We start from the raw sequence: 24,579 nt of genomic DNA on the forward strand, positions 1-24,579 counted from the left end.
GGGGAAACCAGGATGGGGTGACCTGTGAAGCTCCCATCAGGGTCAGGGTCTGTTACCCAGACTCCTTTGCAAACCTCAAAATTTGGCCAAAACACACTTTTACCTCACATTTTGGTGACAGTTCTGGAATCTAAGAGGAGCCACAAATTTCCACCCAGCGTTCCCCCAAGTCTCCTGATAAAAGTGGTACCTCACTTGTGTGGGTAGGCCTACGGCCCACAACAGGAAATGCCCCAAAACACAATGTGGACACATCACATTTTTCCAAAGAAAATAGAGCTGTTTTTTGCAAAGTGCCTAGCTCTGGATTTGGCCCTCTAGCTCAGCCGGCAACCTACCAAACCTATACATACTTTAAAACTATACACCAAGGGGAATCCAAGATGGAGTGACTTGTGGGGCTCCCACAAGGTTCTATTACCCAGAATCCTTAGCAACCCTCAAAATTTGGTCCAAAAAACGCCTTTTCCTCACATTTCGGGGTGACACAAAGTTCTGTAATCTGAGAGGTGCCACAAATTTCCTTCCACCCAGCGCTCCCCAAAGTCTCCTGATAGAAATGGTACCTCACTTGTATGAGTAAGCCTAGTGCCCGTGACAGGAAATGCCCCAAAACCCGATATGGGCACATCAAAATTATCAAATACAAAACTACCTGTTTTTTGGGTGTGTTTGGGTGGAGGGGGGAAACCTGCGTTTCTGGTCCTGGGCTCAGCAGCCATATAGGGAAACCTACCGAACTCAAACATTTCTGAAAACTAGACACCGAGGGAATCCAGGGAGGTGTGACTTGTGTGGATCCCCCAATATTTTCTGCTCCATCTCACCCCTCAAAAGAGGTTGAGGGGCTATATCGTTTGAACCCCAAGCGAGCGCTAAGTTTTTACATTGATCGCGCCAAAGGCCATTGAGATAGATGATCAGCTGTTACTGAGATTCTCAGGTGCAAAGAAAGATAAGGCAGTACAGAAAAGTACTTTGTTCAAGTGGATAGTCCACTGCATTAAAATCTGCTATGTGCTGGCCAAGAAGCAGCTTCCAGGAAAACTGAGCGCCTATTCCATCACAACCAAGGCTGCTACCACTGTGTTGGCATGTGGAGTGCCTGGCGTGGATATTTATCTGGCCACAACATTGGCATCCGTGCACATGTTTACGAAGCACCATTGTTGGTGTCTTAGAACATGCACAAATAGGTGGTAAATCACACGATCTCGAAATAATTGCTATGTATGTTTTAGCCAATGTCAGCACACTGTTTTTCTTGACTTGTGCACAGTATAATTACATTAATTCAGTGTAAACGTGAATACTATGAAAATTATCGGTTGATAATGGTGAAAGCAAAATCATTATATTAAACGGCATATTGGGAACACAAAACTGACTTTAAATTTGAATGAGGAAATTCTTAACTAGGGATTGCAGGCAGCACCATCTGTATTTTGCTTTTTTGTGGCAGATTTGTAATCATCTGTTGCTCCTCAAATTAGTTTTTCTTCCTAAAATAGAGGATTTTCATAAGCCAGCAACTGTAACCTGGACAGAACACGCCCTCATAAGTTTCAGTATACTCATCTCCCACTAACACTGACCTACCACCATTGGAACCACTCGCTGCAGCTGGAAAAGTATCTAAAAAGAGGAGTGGGCTCCTGCCCTTTGTGTGCAGTGATCAGAGATTACCAGCAACTTTCCAAAAGCCATCAAGAACCTCAAGAGCTGGATAACCGCATGCACCAATACCCTGGCTACCCTCAGGTGCAACGCAGCAGCAAGAGCCCAATCACAGACTAGCTGGTATACGATGGAACTTAGGCTGACGAAACACCACTGCATGCAACTGGAGCACAAATGGAGAAAAAGTCAAGATATCACAGATAAATACCTCTTCGAATGAGCCCTAAGACGCCACTACCAGCAGATACAGAACAATAAGCACATAGCTCTTGCACATCGTATCGATGCTGGAACTAACAGCAGCAAGGACCTCTTTGCCATCATCAAAGCTTTCCTGTGCCTCCTGCTGCCTCCAGCAACATAATCCCCTCACAAGACCTTTGCAGCAAGCTCTGTGAATTCTTCTGTAACAAACTCCCCTCCATATAAAGCAACTTTGACCCTCACTGACACAGAACCTTTCACAGTTGCAACTCAACTCCCCATTATGGCAGAAGAATGAACCCTGACCTTGTGTCCCGCCATCACCACTGTCACACTCGCTGCTGCCATGAAGATCATCCACCAGCAGACCCCATCTAACCCTTGCTCCCACTGCACATTTACTTAAGGACTCCCACCAATCAATGAAGCACTAACCATCATCAATGCCTTCATTGACTCAGCAACATTCCTGGACACCTGAAAACATATCATCACACCCCTGCTCAAGAGACCAGCTGGTAACCCAGCCACACTTTCCAACTACAGACCCATCTCCCTCCTGTCATACCTGGCAAAGGTCTTCGAGAAACAAATCAACTGATGCCTTACCAACTACCTTATGGCCACCAGCTCCTCAACGCCACGCAGTCCAGGTTCTGGCCTAACCACATAACAGGAACGGCACATAGATGAAAAATTCACATAACATTTGTCCAGCCTATTATTTGCTCTACTTAGTTTCATCCCGCTAGGTTTACAATGAATTATTCAGCCTTTCAAGGATCATGTGAGACAATCAAAGTAAAAATGAATACAGCAAAAACACAAGTCCTTGTTTTTGGTAAGAAGGAAGTACGCTGATCCTAATGGCTGGGGTAAGCAACAGCGATTGTAGACTATTATCAGTGTGCAAGGCCAGCTTGTGTGCACTGCTAGCAAAAAGAAGGCTCAACATTCACATGGTATTGGTGCGATGGTGAGGAAGGCTGACTTGCTTAGATTTTTAGTTTGAGCCATTCAAATGACATAGCTGAAGTTAAGCTTAGAGATCTATATTTCTCTCAAGGGAGTATCTTGGAGTACTTAAAGCAATTAGTTACTTCATAGATTTTGCAGATCCTACCATAGGTAATTTTTTCCTTAACTCGAGGATTCATTTTAATCCCTGTAGAGCTCTTCAAGCTCTTACAGGGTCAGCGGTAGTTAAGAAGGGCAATTGTCTCCTTAATCTAAAGAAACAATTATTGCTTTACATTTGTTGCTTGATTGCCATCCTCCTTTATGTGCATTATCTTCACCCATTATTTTTAAAGTACATGAGTCGCAAACAAAGTCAAGATATAGCTTTGTTTGGGGAAAATGTAATATCTGATAGAGACATCTAGTTGCAGATTCCTTACCTAAGAATTTCTGCAGGCATCAGTCTGGACCCAGAGATTTTCTTGAGCAGTACCCCTGTGGACTTTTAGGTGGCGTCAAGTTGGCTCTGCATCCGTCGTCTGCGACGGATATGATGTTACGGGTGCTACATAGATGCCACCCTGGCGTTCTAACATCAGTTTCTTTTCATGACTTTCCACACCAGCAGCAAAGAACCATGAAGAACACTGACCACTGGTGCGTCAAAGCTAAGGCTCTGAAAGGAGTCCTTGTCCCTAGAAATCAGTTTGCAGAGCGGGAACTATGGGTGGGTCTGTAAGGAATCTGCAATTAGATATTGTCTCTACTAGATAAGGTGTTACTGAAGGTAAGTTACATGTCCATCTGATAGAGACATCTATTTGCAAATTCCTTACTTTAGACTAGATACCCAAGTAGTACCATCCCTGGAGGTGGGTCTGCGAACTAAGATCACGCTAGAAAGTTTTGCAGGACCGAACGGGCAAAGTGCCTATCCCTACAGACCTGACTGTCCAGGCACTAGGGTTTGGTAAACATGAGCAGAGATGCCCACGTTGCCACCTGACAGACATCAAGGAGTAGAACTCTGTGCGCTAAAGCAGTGGTTGCGGCTTTAGCTCTGGTAGAATGAGCAAGCAAGAAGGTTGCTTCTTAGCCAATGTGTAGCACATTTTAATACAGAGAATGATCCATCTGGAGATGGTTCTCTTCTGCACTACCCGATCTTTCTCCACACCCACATAACCAACAAAGAGTTGATCATCTACCCGGGACTTCTTGGTACAATCAAAGTAGAACACCAACGCTCTTTTTGTGCCCATGCAGTGGAATCTTTCCTCTTCCATAGAAGGATGTGGGGGTGTAATAAGTAGGCAAGGTGATGGATTGGCTTACGTAACCACTTTTGGCATTAGCTGTAACTTTTTATTTTCTTTTTGGTCATGTTGAAAAGTAATCGGCAAAATTCAGTTGCAAAATAAAAAAGGCAAGAACTGTTAGCCTTGACAGTGCTTTTTCAGCCTTTGCTTAACAAAATTATTATAGGAACTATTGAAGGGATCTTCTATTTGATAAGTGGCAGGTTTTGCTTTCCAAGATCATATGACACTTGTCTGAGCTTCTTGCTAGTGCTTTTTCCGGATAGGCTTTACTTTCCAGTTACACAGGCTCAGGCCTTAGTTCCAGGTCGGTGGTGGTGGGTGTTTAAGGCGGGGTAAGAACAGAAGACAGAGTTTCTCAAGGCTGAGCTGGCAAAATTCTCTATGTACTTCCCATAAATATTCTTTTATTTTCATACAGTATGTTCTATCTCCTGCATTATGCTTTTATCCTCACACCGAAATCGTTGAGTATCCTGCATCCTGCTCAATAAAACAGTACCTCTAAAAATCTCTATCTCGCTCTGATGCTGATTCGTTTATTGTTGTGTTTATAGATTCTTCTCCTGATTACTTCTTTTGACACGTTATTTTATTTACATAGGTTGTCACGGCTTCTTCTCCGATTGCCAGCACTCAGACTGATGAGTGCAACCATCACAGAAGAGCTGTTTTTTGCTGGACTAATTGGAAATGTGCAGATCGACAGTATCATTCCCTATATTTTGCGGATGGAGACTGCGGAATATAATTCTCAGATCATTGGTCAAGCTGTGTGAAAAGGAGACGGAGACACGTAGAAAGAATTGTACTTTAGTCTGTGTTGGAAACTCTCAAGTGCTAACCAGGGGCATTTCCACGCCCAAACAACAAACAGTCCAGTGTTGGAAAGCGTTCCTCCTGCGTGAAACAGTGTGGAAAGCTTCAAGGGCCTAGAAAAGTGTTTCGCTTCCGTTCTCAGTTGTGTTTTTTGCGGAGTTGCACGGTATACTTGCACCTAAACTGATGCAAGACTTCATGCATCAGCCTTTTGTAAATACGTGAATGTAGAAACTTTATAAATAAAGAACAGTGACTTACTGAAGTTGAAAAGCATAACCCAGATGACTTTCGTGATGTACAGCAAACCTCCCTTATTTTATATTTTAGAGAAGAAGCCAGCTCACGATCCAGCTTACCTGGGTACTATTTTATTGTTTCATTCATGACTGGAACGTGCATTGTTCACTGAATGAGAAAGGACGAGAGCAGATTCAGCCCACAATAAGGAAGAAAAGGCAACCTACTGAAATAGGATTTCATATATGGTTCAGTAAAGATGGACGTTTTAATGTAGCAAAACAGATATTTATTAAAGCTACAAAGAACTCATAGTTCAAGGTTCTTGTGAGATTCCTCTTTTCTTCAGACCTGCGTGTTTACAATAGTAGCCGGCAGTTTCCATTGTGATAAGGTCAACTTTGATTTTCATTCAGTTTTACAAAATTAAAAAAGGCCCTACATATTCCTTTTTGTTAATGATCTGCTTACTCATCATTTTTTCCAATATTATTCAAAAATCGTTAAATGTGATACTATGAAAGCACTGCATTGTTTATAATGTTGAACCATGTACTGTACTTCTCACCAAAACAGGATAAATACCTACCTAATTGACCTCTCTCATCGGTATTCCTTATGTGTAAAACCGTGTACTAATATGTTGATGTGTTCTGAAAATGAATTTTACTCAGACATCTGCCGCAACTCAAGACACTACTGTAGTGTTCTTCCATTGTCTACTTTCTAAGTGGCCTTGGATGTTTTACTGCGGATCATTCTAACTTGTACCCCTTTCTGTAGGTTGTTCCCTGGTAAGTTGAAAGGTATAAGTAAGCATCAGCAAAGTTCTGTGTTTCGTTTAGCTGTTGTACAAAGGCGCTGTAAATGTCTGAAAGCGTCGCTGACAGTGTAAATTCTATTTTGGTTGTATTTTTTTAAATCCTATTGTACGTTTTTATGATAGAATAAATTTCCAAAACCCCTACTTTATTGATCTGGGGGTAATGCACTTAACTTTGTTTTCCGCAGCCTTTATCTGTTTTCTTCTTTCATTTTCTGTTTTGGGCAGGTCCGCTCATCAATTATAATTTTTCAAAATGACTGTTGTTTTCTTATAAAACAAAATATCTTTGCAGATCTAACACACAGCTGTTTTACGCACATTCCTAAACCTGTTCTATCAAAAGCAGATTTAAGCATAATTAATATACTCCAACTGTATCCATGGGTTTATAACAGTGTAACATAATTATGTAGAGTCCTGCATATAGGGACATGATTGTGTTTCACAGCTGGGCAGAAATTTGATTCTGAAGTGAGGTTGTTCCTTATCTGTATACCACAATATTGCTTTGCACCGCCTAGACAACGTAGATAACATTAAAGTTACCGTCAACTGCTTTACAATTTTACATATATTTTCTCTGCCACAATAGCTATGGTCTTGATTGTATAGTTTTTATTCACAGCAGAGTCTAATGTAGTAGCGCGTGGCCCAGCCCTCCTCCCCAACCTGCAGATAAAGCCTATAAGTATTGTGCTTCTCGCAAGCCTACCACCAATTTTAGGTAAGATTTATAAATGTTATGTCTGCTTCCTTCTGCCTACAAACGACCTAACACAGAGGCATACTTACAGGATCACAGGTAGTTCTAATAAGTGCCACTTTTCTTTTTAATTAAAAGTGTTTATGCACATTGCATTTAATATTTTCATAAAACATTGTAAATGGCCTACCCAAAATGATGTTTCCAGGATTAGAGTTTTCATAGTTTTCTGTGTATTTTAATCCTTTAAGCTGGAAGGGTCCAAATTATTTTTATTTGCAATTTTTATTTAACTTTGAATGCACAGTGACAGCAGCCAGTACTCTGCACCGGTGTATCTTCCTATGCTACCCTGCCAACACCCTCCATAACCCCCCACTAACACTGCAGTATAGTGGTCAAAATTGGGCTCCCTCTTTTATGTGTGGCTAACATCACTGTGATGCCAGACATATCTGTTGAGCATAAACAGTAGTTTTCCATTTAAACTGTCTACTTATTATCATCTGCTCTGCAGTTTTGTGGTTCAGTTGAATGTGAAGGTAGGAGAGACTGGCCAACCCCAAGGGACTGGCCAATCCCACTCATTTCCCTCCCTTTGCATAAAAAAAATGAGTAGGGTGCGAGTCCTAAAATTGAAGGTGTTCGGACTGTTCTTATTTGTTTCATTTCTTATACCCCACATCATCATCCTCCAGTTTGTTGTTGAAATTGGAAGGGCATTCCTTTCTACCACTTTCAACATCGGCCAAACTATCCTAGCATATTCCAAATATTAAAGAGAGTTGGAAAAGGTGGAGGTTGTGAGAGCAAATAGTTACCTCAAAATTTAGACACCCCAAAATTTCCCTCTGAGTCCCCACATTCACTGGATTGGAGACAATGCTAAACCTTAGTTTCATGAGGCAGTGTTGTCCCTGTGTTGACACCTCCCAAACCATCAAAATCTGAATTACAATTCATTCATTAAATTGAATGTATTGAATGGACTCACTCAATAACAGAGTCTAAGCCATAGGGCTCTTCATGTAGACCTGTACAGAGAAAGCAAAAATCTTAAATTATTCAGTCCCAAGTGGGTAACAAAATCGGGAAAGTAACAGAGAGCATCCCTAGTAGAACAGGAAAGTCTTCTCAAAACATCTGGCTCAATCCCAAAATTGAGAGTTTTTTATACATTATTTTTGCATATAAAATGATGGAAACCATAGATTAACTGTGATGTGCTCAAATATAGCATTTCATCGGCAAATCAGAGCACATGGAAAATAAACATTGGGATGTTTCAAGTTGTGACTGAAAGTTCATCTGAGAGGAGAATAACGGTAACAGTGGAAATAAAAAATGTCTCAGCTTGACTGCGTGCTGCAGAGTTTGCTAGTAGAGAAGTTAGACAGAGGGAAAAGAAACATGAGTGACAGGGGTGACTTCCATCTTGTACAAGATATGTTTATATTTAATCTAAAGCCAAGTTAGCACACAAAAAAATGCACTTCTACATGTCATAAAAAACTTTGTTTAAAAAACAACAGCACTATACAAGTATGCAGCTATCACCCAGTGAACGTTTGTCCATATGGCCTTCAGGGCTGCGCTCTGCTTGTTTTCTGGCCTGTTTTTATTATACCAGCAATGAATAATTACCTGTCATTCACAGTCTCTATAAATAAATATGCCTACCTTTTGATCCAGTAGCAGTCTGAGGTAGTTATTGACATTGTCTGAAGGATGATGAAGGTGCATGCACCAATCTATCATAGAGGTTGTCCATAGCTAATGAAGCCCTAGCACTGATCTCAGGGGCCTGGGCATGCCTCAGTGTCAGTTCCCATCTTTGACATGTTGTAGCGTCACTGCTAAAGATATCCCTAAGACCCTAACAACTGTAGTCTTAAGCCCAGCAGTGCCTGGTGCTGCACTTAATCAGCCTGTCTTTCTTCCCATCCCAACTTGTCACAGAGTTGTGAAACAAGAGGGTGAAAGAGCTAGAGACTGAGACATTGTGCCTGCGACTTTGCAGGTTTGATATTCCATGCTCCGGTGCTGCTTAAAGTGGGAAGGAGCTGTGTGGATTCCAAGGATAAATGGAGGAGCAGAAGCTTAAACAGGACATGTGTAGGCAGCAAGGTTAGGGAAAAAAATGCTTTTAAACACTTGCGTGAGGATGAGTGTGTATCTATAGGACAGAACATGTCAATGTGTGCGTGAAAGTGAGAGGCAGTGAGAATGATGAATCCATGAGAGAATAAGAGCGAGTGGATGAGAATAAATGAAAGTGAGTGCATTCAGATTCACCTTACTACTTGTTGCCTTCACCACAAGGCCTTCAGGCATAGGGTGTTTTGCCACATTATCAGGGTCACCAAGTGCTGATCTTTGTTGCCTGGTCACAGGGCCACTGATCGGAGGAGCCAAACATAATTTTGACCAAGTTGTCATGAGGGTTTCCATGAGTGCCTCATTAAGTTGTAATGGAGGGCCTCACAAAGAAGGCCCTGATTGGAGTATTTCAATCAAGTAATTGTCTTTGCAAAGGATGTGGAACGAAAGGAACTGACATCTGAGCTCAGGGGTGAGTTCTACATGTGACCTGCTCTGGTATGTCCAACGTGGCTTGAGATTGCCATAGAGCCACACACATCACGTCAGTGCACAAGAGTTATTGCTGAGAGAGTTGTCAAGAATCATTATGATACCTGGGATCATTTAAAGGTAGCAATTTCTGGCTGGTAATTGAAGGGATGTTAACATAAGTACTTTTTGTATCCTAATCACTTAGACATTTGCCTGAAAAGCATGATGTACAATTTGTAATTCTTTAGTTCTGTTCAGATATGTCACATGTCTCCACTGAAAATATTGAGTGAATGCATAGTTCATTGGCATTGGTCTGAGCTACAGCTACAGCTTTATAATCAGTGCTTGAGATCAGTGTTCTGTTCCGGATCCCAAAATGCTTTCTCTTTTTTCCGTACTTAGTAATTTTTTTTCTACAGATTTCTCTATTTCCATTATTCACACAACATGGGTGGGCACTCAGTGGTGTGTAGTAACCATAAGGCAGGTGCGTAAGCAAAGCCCCCAACCTGTGACCAGTCAAGGCCCATTCGGACCTGGCACCTTTGCCTGAGGTTCCCGCCTTGCTCCTTCTGTTTTCTCTCCTTCTCACCCTCTTATGTTCAGCTCCTTTTCTCCTCTCTCACCTGCTTTTGTGGCTTCTGCCAAGCTCTTGTGCTCTTGCACTCTTGCCTTATGATCATCCGCGCATTTCTAGGACTGCTTTCATTTCAAACCGCTTTTCCTCCTGCCTTGCACCTGATTTTGTGCCAGATTCTTTTCACCCCCCCTGTCCCTCTGTGCCTTTTTTCACTCTTACCTCTGCTCTCGCATCCGTTTTTGGGCCTGTTCATTTCACCCTTCTGCACCTTTGCTCTTTTACCAGTTCTGTGCCTGACACCCCCCGATAGTTTGCAGTGCTCCTCCAGTGGCAGAGCCCTGGACGACGCTTCCCCACAGCCGTAGCACCACACCACACACCATGGTAGAAGCCTTCATCTGCTCCCACTGCCGGTTCTACTCCAGTTACCCACCCATACATCCCATGCAAGCACCACCAACACCCCCACCCAAAACCACACGCTACAGCATCTTGAATGACAAAACTCACTCCCATGCATGCTACTCAACACATGATCTCTCAGCAAACTTGCAACCAAAATCTTGAACCGGCAACGACACGCCGGACCCCCTTTTAATCATAGAAACCTGGCTCAACGCTACGTTGGCACCTGACATTGCCAAGATCGCACTACACGAACACACTTGCAATCGTCTACAAGGGCTGCATCAAGGGCTCAACATCCAAAGGCAACATCAACATTCATCGAGCATCTGCACTTTTAACTGAAAACTTCACCCTGAATGAAGCCCTTGCCTACCAACTCCAATGACCGCGATCTACTTTTTGCCAGGATCATAACTATTTTAAACACACCTCTCATCATCGACTCCAGGGTCTATATACTCCTCAGTGACCTTAGCGTCCACTTAGAAGATAGACCAGACCCCTTGCTTCGCTGCAGTCCTCGAAAGCCTAAACATGACTCACCCAGCTCATCTTAGGATCAACACACATCTCAGGACACACTATGGACCTCATCTTTTCCACCTGTAACACCCGCAAATACAATTCCAAATCAACAAGCTGCAAGTTAACACACCCCCAGCATTCTGAGCGGCAACTGAGGCAAAATCTCAGAAGCAGACTGGTTCAGCATCATCAGCAAGAATCAGCCTAATCCCACAGACAACTTCAGTAAGGACATCACCTACGTGAACAGTTGGATCAATAACTATGCAGTCTCTCTCGCAGCTATCAAACCCAACAGGGAAAGAAGATCCAACAAGCTGACCAGCTGGTACACAGAGGACGTCCAACACACCAAACAGCACTGCAAACAGCTAGTAAGAAAATGGAGAGCCAGCCACAAAACCACAGATAGCCCATGAGTGCAGTCTTGTAGGTGATTCTATTACCAGCAGCTGGGAGATGCTAAGAAAAGAGCAGTAGCTGAACACACAAAAGGGAGTGCCAGCAGCTTCAAGGAGATTTTTGCAATTGTCAGGGACTTTACTACACCCTCCCAAGAAGTCTGCAACGATGTAACAAACTTCTTCCTCAGCAAAATCACAAATAATCAACAGCAGCTTAACAAACCACCCTGGCTGTAGCGTCCTCATTGCCATCCAAACAAACTAAACAAGATGGCCACCTGAACGAATTAAAAGCCTGCACCACAGACGACACAGCGGAAACCACGCGAACCATTCACTTGGGAGCCCCAAAGAATCCTTGCCCCCACCATATCTACAACCTGGGAACATCACCAATCAGCACTGCCCTCATCCACACCCTCAATACTGCCATCACTTCTGCTTTGTTCCAGGATGAGTGGAAACATGCAGAAGTCAACACCCTCCTCAAGAAACCACCAGCTGACCCTAACCAGCTGATTAACTTCTGTCCTATCTCCCTACTCTCCTACCCAGCCAAAGTGTTTGAGAAGGCAGGCAACTCAACCCACCTCGAGCTGCACCACCTGCTGGACAGCACCCAGTCAGGATTCAGAAGGAACCACAGCAATGAAACAGCACTCATCCCGGCTACTGACTACATATGGACCAATCTGAACCGAGGAGAAACAGCAGCCCTCATCCTGCTTGACCTCGACGTGGCCTCATCAGAAGACTCCACAAGACCCACACTCAACTGGTTTGGCTCCTTCCTCAAAGGGTAGAACCCAAAGAGCCAGACTGCCACCCTTCACTTCGGAGACAAAGAAAATGATCTGTGAAGTCCCCGAAGAATCATCCCTCAGCCATTCCCTGTTTGTTAACATCATCTGATCCCAAGGCATCACCATCATCTCCTACGACACCCAAATCATCCTCTTGTTGACTAACAAGACAACAACCACCGGGAACCAACTTCACTGACCGCATGACCATGGTAGCAGATTGGATGAGAACCATCTGCTTGAAGCTCAAATCCAAAAATATGGAAGTACTGGTCTTCGGAAACATGAACTGACCATGGAACGACACCTGATGGATGTCAGAGCTAGGACCAACACCCACCGACCAAACAAATCTGGGGATCATCCTGGAAGAGAAGCTCAACATAACAGCACACTTCAACGCAGTGAGCACTTTCTACGCATGCTACCAAAGATCTTCAAGTGGCTTCCACAGAACACCAGACAGACCATCACACACGCAGTCTTCACAAGCAGGCTCAACTACGGCAACTCTATGCGAGAATTTCCCAGCAACTCCTCCATAGACTTCAGACCATCCAGACCGTTGCTTCAAAACTCAAACTGGTCCTCCCACACCGTATCCTTATCGCACCCCACCTCAAAGAGCTCCACTGGCTTCCCATTCACAAGCGCAGCCAATTCATGCCCCTCACATACATACAAAGGCATATACAATACTGGACCTGCATACCCGAAAAGCCGCATGCACTTTCACTAGCCTGCAAAAAACCTATGCTTGGGCTCACTCACACCTCGCATTCATAAAAGCAGAGCAGGAGGTGTCTTGTTCTTACATCTCACCCAAAACATGGAGTGACCTCCCACCACACATCAGAGCCACCTCATCACTTCTTGAGTTCCGGAAGAGCCTGAAGACCTGGCTCTTCCAATAACTCAGTAGAGATCACAGGCCTTATCACCTGCTCAAGCGCCTAGATCCCATTGCGGGTGATTAGTGCACTATGCAAATCGACATGACCTTATTGATTAGTGCCTCTTCGCCACCTGTTTGTTCTGGCCATCTCTTGCACCTTTGGAACTGTCTTACCCTTTCAGGATGTGTACTGATCGTTTGCTTTGGTAGAGCTGCTGGGGTGATGGGGGAGAGTTATCCCACTTCCACTAGATTTCAATAATAGTGCCACTGTATCTTGTCCTTTTGTGCCTCACAAAGGTGTATATGCTTACATTTGCTTGATCTGTGTTTGTCTTGTATTTGATACCCTTAGTTGTTATCAATTAAGGATTCACCAAATTTACTGGCTGCACCATTTCTGCCTCAATTGCCTGCTGTGTACCCAACTCAAACTGCATGGATGCACAGACATTCCTATGCCTGTTGGAATTATCTTCGGACCACAGTACATCTTGAACCCCCTGACATTTTTCTTGTGGTTACAGATCACGTGCAATGTATTTTGTGATGTTCCACATGATGTATGAGGAGTCCAGATCTTGAGACAAACTAAAGTAGACGCCTTCTGTGTTGAATCTTGCTTATTTTCAAAGGTAGTTGTGCCCATCAGCAAGTAAAATGGTATTGTGCAAGACGTCTGGTCAGCCACATTCTTAAACTCTAATTGTATTTTATCAGTCTGAATAAATACAATAATTACTTAAAATTCCTATAAATCCCACCCCTCACCACACCTCCCCCTCCCAGCATGTCTACCATGTATCTTTATCATCTTTCCCAAATTCTTGGAGTCACATGGTGCCATTTTCGGCGAAAAGGAAAACTTGCGTGTCCCTCAAAAGCATTATGCTTGTTTGGATAGGTGTTAGGGCTTAGACAAACCTGGCAAGTTTCTCTTCTGTAGGTTATTTTGCAGGACCCCACCCTGTCCCCTGAAATTATTATGCACGGAAAGTATAGGTATTTTACAATAAATCTATTATTTATTATTAGCTACCCATTCCAACCAAACACCTTTTTTTTATCAGCATTTTTTTTTTTACTCGTAGGCTATTATTAGATGCCTTCTTGATACCGCCAGTTTTCAAGTTAGCCTATTCACATTATTGGCATTATTCTTTCAAATGTTTTTTTTGCTTTCCCCTTGTTTCTTGTATCTAGGCCTATTTAGTTAGACTACTTTTGTTTAGCAAAGAGGAGCAATTGAAAGATATGTGGAAAAAAAAAACCTCTTGATATAGAAAATAAGACATTGGACTCTGGCAATGTAATGGAAACAAAGTCAGGAGGAAACTGACACTTGTTCTGTGTAAGAAAATCTTCTGGAGCAGATTAGTTCCAATGCTGAGGCAGAGGATGAAAGTGAGAGTACAAGAACTGTTTGACTTCTGATAAATCTATACAGCTGAATCTACAAACACGGCCAAAAACATTGAGTCAGCATAATATGCACAAGCTGATTGTAGCCAGGCCATTCAGAGACACAGCGAGAGACAGGAGAACCTATCCCGAAACGTATGACTGATGCAGCACACCTGTGCATTTCTATAAAACCCTTACAAACAATGAAAGGATTGAGAGACAGTGGCTGTTATTCTCCAACACAGCTGATGCAATATATTGTTTCTGCTACAAATTGTTTGGTGAAGGGTCAGACAAACTCTCTACTACAAGATTCAGTGACTGGGCACATGTTGGAGAATACCTGCTTAACATGAAAAGTCTGCTGATTGTATGTGACACATGCATTCATGGTATGAAGCACAAAGGAGACTCCACTTGTACAGGTATTGATGAGGCAGAGCAGACCTTACTTCAGTCTTAAATCCGATATTGGAGTTCTGTTTTGCACTGTCTTGTGTCAATAGTGCAGTTTTTAGGAGAACAAAACTTGACTTTGAGGGGAACCAATGAAAAACTTGAAACCTTCAAAATGGCAGTTTTCTGGGTCAGGTAGAACTGCTTGCTAAATATGATGATCTCATGGCAGAACACGTTAGAAGAGTTGAGAAAAAGAAAATAGCAGACCATTGCCTAGAGAGAACAATTCAGAATGAAATCATTCAACTTGTATCACAAAACATCCAGAAAAAAATGCTAGCTAATATCAGGTCTTCCCAGTATTATTCATTCATATTGGACTGCACAACAGGCATAAGCCATCAAGAGCCAATGACTGATGATTTGTGTAGTTAATATATCCTCAACTATCCCATCAGTAGTGGAACACTTCATTGGGTTCATACCTGTATATGACACAAGTGGTGAAGCCATTACTTGACAAACTGAAAGATTTAGTAATACCTCTTTAACACTGCCGTGGTCAAGGTTATGACAATGGGGCTAATATGAAGGGAAGACATTCCAGTGTGCTGAAAAGAAAACTAGACCGGAGACCCAAAGCAATTTTCATTCCTTGTGCTTGTCATTCACTTAATCTAGTCTTCTGTGACACAGTGAAGTCATTTAACTACAGCACTGTCTTTCTTTGGGTATTTACAGAGAATATACCACGTTTGCAGCATCAGCAAAAAGATGGGCCATACTTAACTCTTGGGTGAGTACTTCAATTGTAAAGAGGCCATCAGACACACAATGGGAGAGCAGAATTGAGAGTGTAAAAGTTCTGTTAAACTATGCCACTGATGTTCACAGAGCGTGGATAAAAGTTCTGGATGTGCCTAATCCTGATGGACACATTCTCTGAGACCCAGAGTTTACTGAATGAGGTTTACTTTTTTCCATTTCTTACCACCATTGTTATCTGGTATGAAATTTTAGGTCAAATTAATAACGTTAGCAAATTAATGCAAAGTATTGACATGCAGTTAGATGTTGCTGTAGCTCTGCTGAAATGTTCTGGGGATTACATATAAGAGTATTGTGACACAGGATGTGTGATAAAACTATTAAAGTTGCCTCTCAGATATTCTCAAGGTTTGGTGATCCGTTGGAGACCATCTTTGAGATCGAGGAGAGGACAAGAAGGAAGAAATGAAATTTTGATTAGGAAGGAGCAGATGCTCCAGTAATTAGAGCAGAAGAAAAATTCAGAATTGATTACTTCAATGTCATTGTTTATAGGGAAATCAGCAAACTCGAAGAACGTTTTGAATAAATGGTAACAGTTTATGACAGATATGGGTTGGGGCACCTGGTCAAATCAAGTAAACCCTTGGAAACAGGAGAGCTTGAGAAAAAGTGCAAAGATGCAGCTACATATTTTGAAGACGACGTTGCAGGGGATGAACTCATCACAGACATTAGAAGCTTCCAGGGCATGTACAAGAAAAGCATCCTAAAACAGATGCAGCATGTACTGTTCTGCTCGCTCTGTGTTCTCAAATATGTTGATGTCAACCGCTTGCATGACATTTATCCCACTTTAAACATCATTCTTAGAATGTTTTGACCGTTCCTGTCACAGTAGCCTCTGGGGAATAATCCTTCTCAAAGTTGAAAATTATTAAGAATTACTTGCGCTTTTCAATCGCCCAGAACCGGCTGACTGGCTTACCACTGATATTATTTGATCATGAAGTTGGACAAACTCTCGACTACGGTGAAATAATAAAAGAATTTGCAGGGCAGAAACCAAGGATAGTTCCCTTTTTGTGATGAAGTAGCAATATATTTTGTTCTATTACAGATGCATTTGTATAGTTAAATTTTACTTGCTGTACTTGTTACCAATCTATTAAAATAAAATGATTAGCAATAAAAAACAATTTGACTTGTGTCATGGGGTGCCTGTATAATATACCCTGCAGAGTGCCCGAAACATCCTAAGGCCAGCACTGATCCTTCTTCCGTCTTAAAAATAATGCTCTGCTAGCTAATTTGTTATTGTTTGCATACAATTACTTATTAGAAGTTAGCCAAAAAAAGAAACCTAGTTGTTTCTTGTACCGGTAGAAAAAGCTTCTGACCGCAGTCTTTCATTATTCCTTTCACAGTGACCATATAACTATAACCTGCTTTGAATAGACTGCATGACTTTACTAATCTAACCCCGTATCCCATTTTTCATTGGTGCGAAGCATTTGATTAAAGTGCATTTTGGTGCTACAGTTAACACACCATTTTCATTTGGGAATGTATTATTATATGCAGGATGTACCACATTTTGTTGCATATCAAAGTCGGTGCCTTCAGCTGTACTTAAGAAAACTGGCTGTTTTTCCAATAAACAATGCACAGATTATGGAATCTGCCAATTTTCAAAGTTCCATATCGCACTTTCTTTTAACACTGAACACACCTGAAATTCTAATACATTTATCCTGATTGAAATAAGCCCACATATAAGCCGTGTAACACTTGGCTTTTTATATGGGCTGAAAGGAGTTAGTTCAGATTCCTGTACTGAGACTAATCATAGTTCAAATCTCTTTTGCAAATCAGTGTTTAGCATTTATGTCATAAGGGTAAAACATGAGGATGGGAGCGTGGCCTGTGAGTCTAAGATGGCGGATGCGAGCTACAAGAGTTCTGCGGCACCTATCCCTTTATCCTGTTCCATTCGTTCCGCCGGGCGGTTACCCAGCTCCTGAGGACTCTGTCGTGTGCCGGGACCCTATTGTGGACTGGGGGTGGGGGGACTGCAGAATAGGACCTTGCGGTACTGCGGCCTGGGTGAATTGCTCTGTTGTGCCTGCCAGGGAGCCGACTCGAGGCTGCTGCTGATGGCATGAGCGAGCCCCTGCACAGGACACCAGACACAAGCATACATCGGTGAGTTGAAACGCACCACCATCCCATCTCTGCAGCCAGTAGAGATGCCAAAATCATCCTCCACCCTCGGGCCGGCAATACTCACCAGACGTTTGTGCTGGCCGCACTGCCTGAAGGCTAATTACCAGGCTGTCGTGGGTGAGCGGCAGCCCCTTGCGCAGGGCACTCTCGGCAGCGATGCCCGTAGGAGAGTCACATATGAGCTTCTGATCACCTACAGTGGACACTACTTTAGCGGGGGTGCATCTCTGAAATCATTGCTTCCTCCTGACCCATTTGGGCCACTGGACTGCACATTTCGGCCTGCGTGGAGTTGCACAGGGCCTAATAATCGCTCACCTGTTTGCGGTGCCTAACGAGATATTGGGATGTACACCTGACCTCCACCCCATCAATGATGCTTTCAGTTTTCAGGATGTGGTGGCGGCCTGAACTTGCTAGAGGCAAGCAAAGAGACTTGCCTACATGTGACTGCCTGCGTTTGGACAATAACAGTACTATTGGAGGATCAAGTTATGTGCCAATTGCTTTTCATCTTTTTTCACCACAAGGCCAGTGGTGTAACTTTGTGGGGGCGTAGCGTAAGCGTGAAGGAACAGCCCGTTTATCTGCACATCGTGGTGGTTCTTGAAATCTAACAAGGCATCTGGGACCGAAGAGGGTCCCCCTCTAGTGCCACAACACTTGTTACCAACACCCTCATTGGGCTGCCCGCTTGCGATATCTCACCCTCGGCCACCACTTTAGCCCAGACTACTACTGTATATACAGCAGCCTGGCAGCAGCCGCCACGCTCACCTGCAACTACCTGCTCTCTCCCTCATACGGTTACATATGCCCTGCGCTATGGGACTCACTATGTAATATCAACATCGCTCCTCCCAACGTCTCTGTCCCTCAACATTGACAGTGGCACTTTGCTGGGTCCTACCCACACTTGTTATACCTGCTACACAATACGCCATCATTAGTGCGGATTAGTCAACATCTGGGTGTATATTTCTCCATTCGCTCTTACACTGCTACTGGTTATAAGTGCTAAACTGCTCGTGCTGTGAGAGTTGGTATTCATCCTGATGATCACAAGCGGGTCTGCACCCACTACAACTCTACGCCGCTGCCGCAATCCACTAAGGGATTAAGTACAATGGTACACCCTAAGACTGGTGCTTTAAATGCATGCTCCTGCCCACCCATGCCCCCCATGGGGCCTCCACACACTTCTGGTGCCACCAGTTAACCGACCAAAGCGGAATCCTTTGACTGCAAATTCGAACATGCACCTTCATTGAATCCAAAATCGACGCTGTGGCCACAAACCTTACCCTATGAGACAATAACCAGAAGTTGTCTGATAAGAGTGCACTCAACGGAACAGATAGTTGCCACTCTTCATCCACAGACTTCTGACTTGCAGAAGCAACTTGCTACATAACAAGACAAGGTCCATATTCTAGAGCAGAGGTCTCCAAACTTTTTAATGCCGCGCCCCCCCAGTTGAAAAATAAAAATGACTGGGCCCCCCTTCAGAATGTTTCACAAATATTTTATAAAGATGGCAATGTTTAAATATGTCTAGATACATTTAAACATTGCAGATAAGAACTGTTGCCATTTTAAAAATGCAATAACATGTTTCTGCTTAAAACAAAACACTGTTATCTGTGAAATGCTTCTTTTGGCCAGAGCCTGGCGCCCCCCCTGGGATCACTTGAGGCCCCCCTAGGGGGGCTCGCCCCCCAGTTTGAAGACCCCTGTTCTAGAGGAATGAACAAAGGATGCTTAGGGTGGATCCAAACGCAATAATATCGGTGTGGTGGGCATTCCCAAAGGCGAAGAAGGCAGTGATGTGGAGTTACACTTAGACACCCGGATATGCAGTTTCGTCTCCACTGACCTGTTGTCTAAGTTTTTCTTAGTGGAGTGGGCCCAGAGAGTCCCTTTGCAGAAACCCCAACTCGGTGACTTACCTCGACCACTGGTCACATGTCTCCTGAATTATCAACTTTGTCATTGTCCTGAAAGAAGCATGCAAGAACAGCCACCTGAAGATTGACAGTACCTGGATTCTGGTGTTCCCAGACTACACCTTGGCCATTCAACGCCAGCATCGCACATTCCTGAAGGTGAAATGGGTATGAGAACACCATGTACAATATGCTCTCCTCATCTGATAAAGACTTCTAGTTGCAGATTCCTTAACTTAGAATTTCCCCAGGTGTCAGTCTGGGTCTGGAGATTTTTTTCGAGCAGTACCCCTGCACTCCATCAGGTAGCGTCAGTCGGCTTTGCATGCGTCGTCGGTGTGGTGCATGCTGGTATGACATCGCGGAACCTATATAGGCGCCACCCCAGCTCACTGACTTTAGTTCTATTCTTTCCGCGATAGCCTACGTGCAGATCTGAAGAGCTACCCCTGCAGTAATTTTGGCATGTACTTTTCAACTTTTGTCAAAGCCGTTTTTGACACTTCTGGTGTGTCAAGATGTTGTCACGGAAGACTGGGTTCAAACCCTGCGACTCCTGTCATCAAATGATGTCCGTGATGGATTTGCACCTCATGCATCTCTGGTGTTTGGAGCATGACCCAAAGTCGTGTTCCGACAGGCTGGCCATGAATCCAAAAGCTTTGAGGGAGCACTCCCTAAAGCTACGCAGGGCCCGGTGCTCGGGTCCCTATTAATCCCAGTCTTGGTTGAGAGGAAAGTCCCAAAACCGGTCACGGAGCCCCTACTCTTATGCATCCCACTCCAAGTCCTCTGGACATTCCAGTAAGCGTAAGAAGTACTCAAAGAAGAGCAAGTGTTCTTCGACTTCACCCAGTCGATCGGCTGACGTGACACAGGAAAAGAAGCATTGTCACTTTAGGCCTTTGTCCTCAGAGCATGCTTCTGGGTTGGCTCCGCACCTCCCAGAGTTTTCAGGGCTGGAGCAACCCCAGCCCAACTTTGAGTTCTACGAGGCCATGCACCTCATATTTGGGCAGTCCGCTGACCCTGCTGGAGTGCCTCCGGACCCAGTGGGGTTGGCAGGAGCCCCCTCAGATTCTGCACCAGAGGCTTCGGCCTTGGCTCTGGAGGGTACCCATGGCTCCATTCCCAGATCCGAACCTGCATTGGTTGTGCTAGCTCGCCCTTCCCCAACGATGGTTCCGACGTTGACAGTCCTGATGCCGCCCGTACCCATGGACGGCATCGACCCCATCCTTATTGCTGACTTTGACACAGAGCCAGACCGGTGTCGCAGTATGCTGAATCTGACTTCGGTGAGGACCTTGCTCTCTAGGTCAGACCCTGACCCTTATTCTTATGGGTTCGGGTACGGTGAGGTTTTGGAGGGGTCGCTGGACCCTTTAGAATACTGTCCTGAAGACATTATGGACTGGCTTGCGGAGCTGTATGCAGCCAGTGGTCTTGACACTTCCCCCCCCCCCCCCCCAACACTGGCATGCTTTCTCCCCCTACAGTGGCTATGGAGGAGGGAGTGTTCTATTCAATGGTGGTGAGAAGAGCAGCTGAGGTCCTGGGCCTCAACCTGCCTTCGGTAGCCATCAAGACTAACCTCCTGACTGAGGTGCTTCAGTCTGTGGCTTTCTCTTCTGAATCCCTTTTGCCCCTTAATGAATCCCTCACTAATGTCCTTCTGGGGACTTGGTCCAAACCCAGCACAGGAGCTCCTGTTAAATGGAAAGTCGCCCACCGCCATAGACCAGCGCCTAATGACCCATTGTTCCTGAGGCAGCACCCAACCTCTGAGAGCTTAATTATCCAAGCCTCCACGTCCCCATGCACATTCCCTTCAGCACCTGATAGGGAATCCAAGAGACTAGATCAGCTGGGGTAGGAAATGTCTTCCTCCAGTCTGGCATTGCAGTCCGTGAACACCGCATGCCTTCTGTGCAGTTACACCCATACTTTATGGGACATGGTTGAGTAGGTGCTGCCATAGGTCCTGGAGGAGGCCAAGGCCATTCTCTCTTAAGCTGTTGCCGATTGGAGAAACACAGCGAAGTTCACAATACGATGTGGACTGGATACGACTGACTCACTAGGTAGATCGGTTGCATTGACTGTGGCCTTGAGGCGCCATGCTTGATTGAGGATGTCTGGCTTTTCGGGGGCTGGCCAATCCACTCTTATGGACATGCCCTTTGATGGCACCCGTCTCTTCTGAGACAAAGCAGACTTGACGCTCGAGTGCTTTAAGGAGTCCCGGGCAACGGCTAGGTCCTTAGGCCTCGGAGCTGTCCCTCGCCCCTCCCAGTCTGCTTTTCGCCTCTTTCGTGGCTATCCCTTTACCTCTAGCGTGGACGGGGACATAGGATCTACGTCCTTGTGGATCAAGAAGCCAGCGGTCTGCCCGGTCCACCGCCCCTCCCGCTGCAGCCTTCAAACCTTATTCTGAGGCTTCCCCATCAGGGAACAGTCAGACTCAGGATTCGCCATCACCTGCCCCACTGGCAGTCCATCATGTCAGACACATGGGTCGGTGGAGGCTCTGCGTGTGGACATGGCTGGAACATCAGGGCATATCTCTGGTGGACTCTCTGAACGCCAGAGCAGATGAACTCCATCATCAATGCCTGGTCGATCACTAAAGGCAGCTCCATCCAAAGGTGGCACAGTGGGGAGAGCCTTGGTTAGATCTTCTCACATCTGCAGAAAACATGCAGTCAGCTGTTTTGCGAGTTGGAGTTTCCAAGGCAGCACTCGCTCAGTGATGCTTTTCGTCTTGAGTGGAAAGCAGGCCCCCTTTCTGCCAATACTACTTCTGCCCAGAGTTTTCAAGAAGCTCAAGAACGACTGGGCCCAAGTAATTCTTGTGGCTCTGGACTGGGCTGAAGTCTGTTATCTGAAGCTCTTGAGCATGGCCATCGATCTTCCAATCAGACTGCCTCTTCGGGAGGATCTTCTGTCGCAACAGCAGGGGACAGTTCTCCACCCGAACCTGTCTAGTCTCCGACTTCTTGTGTGGAGATTCAGCAGCGGTAGTTGACGGCTTTTGACCTTCCGCCTGAAGTCTGTAACGTTATCTTTGCAGTCAGGCATCCCTCCACCAAACGGTATATGCCTGTCATTGGAACAAATGTGTGGCATGGTGTACAGACAAGTCTGTTGACCCCTCTATCTGCCCCACTTTCTGAAGTTCTATTGTTTGTTCTTTCTCTAGGCCAGCAGTGCTCTGCTCTGGGCACCCTCACGGGTTATTTGTCTGCCATCTCGACTTTCCTGAGATTTCCTGACCAACCCTCTTTGTTTAAAACTCTTATTTTGGTATACTTCTGATGGGTATTACCCATATGTTTCCTCCTTCTCCGTTCATAATGCCCCAATGGGATTTGAACTTGGTTCTTACTTTCTTGATGTGTGGTCCTTTCGAGCCACTCATAAATGTCCACTTCTGCTTCTTACTCTAAAGGCAGCCTTCCTAGTTGCCATCACTTCTGCTCGCAGAGTGAGTGAGCTGTAGGCCCTTTCCTCAAAGCTAACTTTCATTTCCATCCATCCTGACAGGGTGTGGAGCTTTGTACCAAGGATCCCCTTTTACCTAAAGTGGGCATGCCCTTTCATTTAGGCCAAAAAAGCATTGGCATTCTATCTTGATCGTACTAAAGAGTTCCAGGTGGATGATCAACTCTTTGTGGGTTATGTGGATGTGAAGAAAGGTCGGACAGTGCAGAAGAGAGCCATTTCTAGATGGGTTGTTCTCTGCATTAAAAGGTGCTACTCATTGGCTAAGAAGCAACCCCCCGGAGGGTTTGTATGCTCACTCCACCAGAGCAACAGCTGTAACCACAACACTAGCACACGGAGTTCCAGTCCTGGACCTCTGCCAGGCAGCAACGTGGAAGTCATTGCACACGTCTACCAAACACTATTGCCTAGACAGTCAGGTCCGAATGGACGGGTACTTTGCCTGTTCGGTCCTGCAGGACTTCCTAATATGCTCTTGGTTCACAGACCCACCTCCGGGGATGGTATTGCTTGGGTATCTATTCTAAGGTAAGGAATCTGCAACAAGAAGTCTGTCAGATGAAGAAGTTACTTACCTTCGGTAACAAATTATCTGGTAGGGACATACTCTAGTTGCAGATTCCTTACCACCCTACCCATCCTCACCGCTCTGCTAACTGATTTCTAGGAACAGGGACTTCCCTTTCAGGGTCCCAGTTCTGACGCACCAGTGATCAATGTCTTTCATGGTTCCACCCTTCGGGCGTGGAATGTCGTGAAAAGAAAATGACGCCAGGGTGACACCTATATAGGTCCTGCAATTTCATATCCAGCGCGCAAGATGCTGACAACGGATACAGAGCTGGCTGACACCACCTGACTGCGTGCAGGGGTACTGCTCGAGAAAAATCTCTGAATCCAGACTGACACCTAGGGAACTTCTAAGGTAAGGAATCGGCAACTAGAATATGTCTCTACCAGGTGATATGTTTCCAAAGGCAAGTAACTTGTTCTTCCCGGTCTGTCTTCCCGTCCTTTATAATGAGAAGTCTTCCTTCTTTACCAAAATGTTTGCGGTAAGCCACTACCACAGAGAGTGAGACGTAGCAAACATGCCTGCTGTGCGTGACCGGTACCCCACAGTTGCCAATCTTCAGGAAGTGATCGAAGAATGCCAGAGGCCCTGCAGGTGGCTGCCAAATTCAGAGATCCAACATTTCCATCCAGTGCAGATGAAAATAGTCCTGAATCCTCAGAGTAAAGTGACTCTGCTACATCCAATGTTATCCCCCCAACTGCAGAAGGGCTACTGGTAGCAACACCTCAATCGTCCCATGATCTTCTTTGAAAAGTTGCATAGCTATATTAAGATGTTTTATCTTTGCATTTTATGAAATTTATTTACTT

At 44.7% G+C, this 24,579-nt stretch overlaps 1 protein-coding gene across 4 annotated transcripts in view; it reads left to right on the top strand.

The window, feature by feature from the left end:
• Positions 1–5,819, top strand: part of NR2C1 (nuclear receptor subfamily 2 group C member 1) — a 338,385-nt gene extending 332,566 nt beyond the window's left edge. For all 4 annotated transcript variants that reach the window (XM_069229104.1, XM_069229106.1, XM_069229105.1 and 1 more), the window contains one exon: positions 4,768–5,819. In XM_069229104.1, the coding sequence (XP_069085205.1) occupies positions 4,768–4,942 (175 nt within the window). In that variant the 3' untranslated portion in view covers positions 4,943–5,819. The remainder of the gene's footprint in view (positions 1–4,767) is intronic.
• The last annotated feature ends 18,760 nt before the right edge of the window (positions 5,820–24,579 follow it).

This window comes from Pleurodeles waltl, chromosome 4_1 (assembly GCF_031143425.1).
Source record: "Pleurodeles waltl isolate 20211129_DDA chromosome 4_1, aPleWal1.hap1.20221129, whole genome shotgun sequence".
Lineage (NCBI taxonomy): Eukaryota > Metazoa > Chordata > Amphibia > Caudata > Salamandridae > Pleurodeles > Pleurodeles waltl.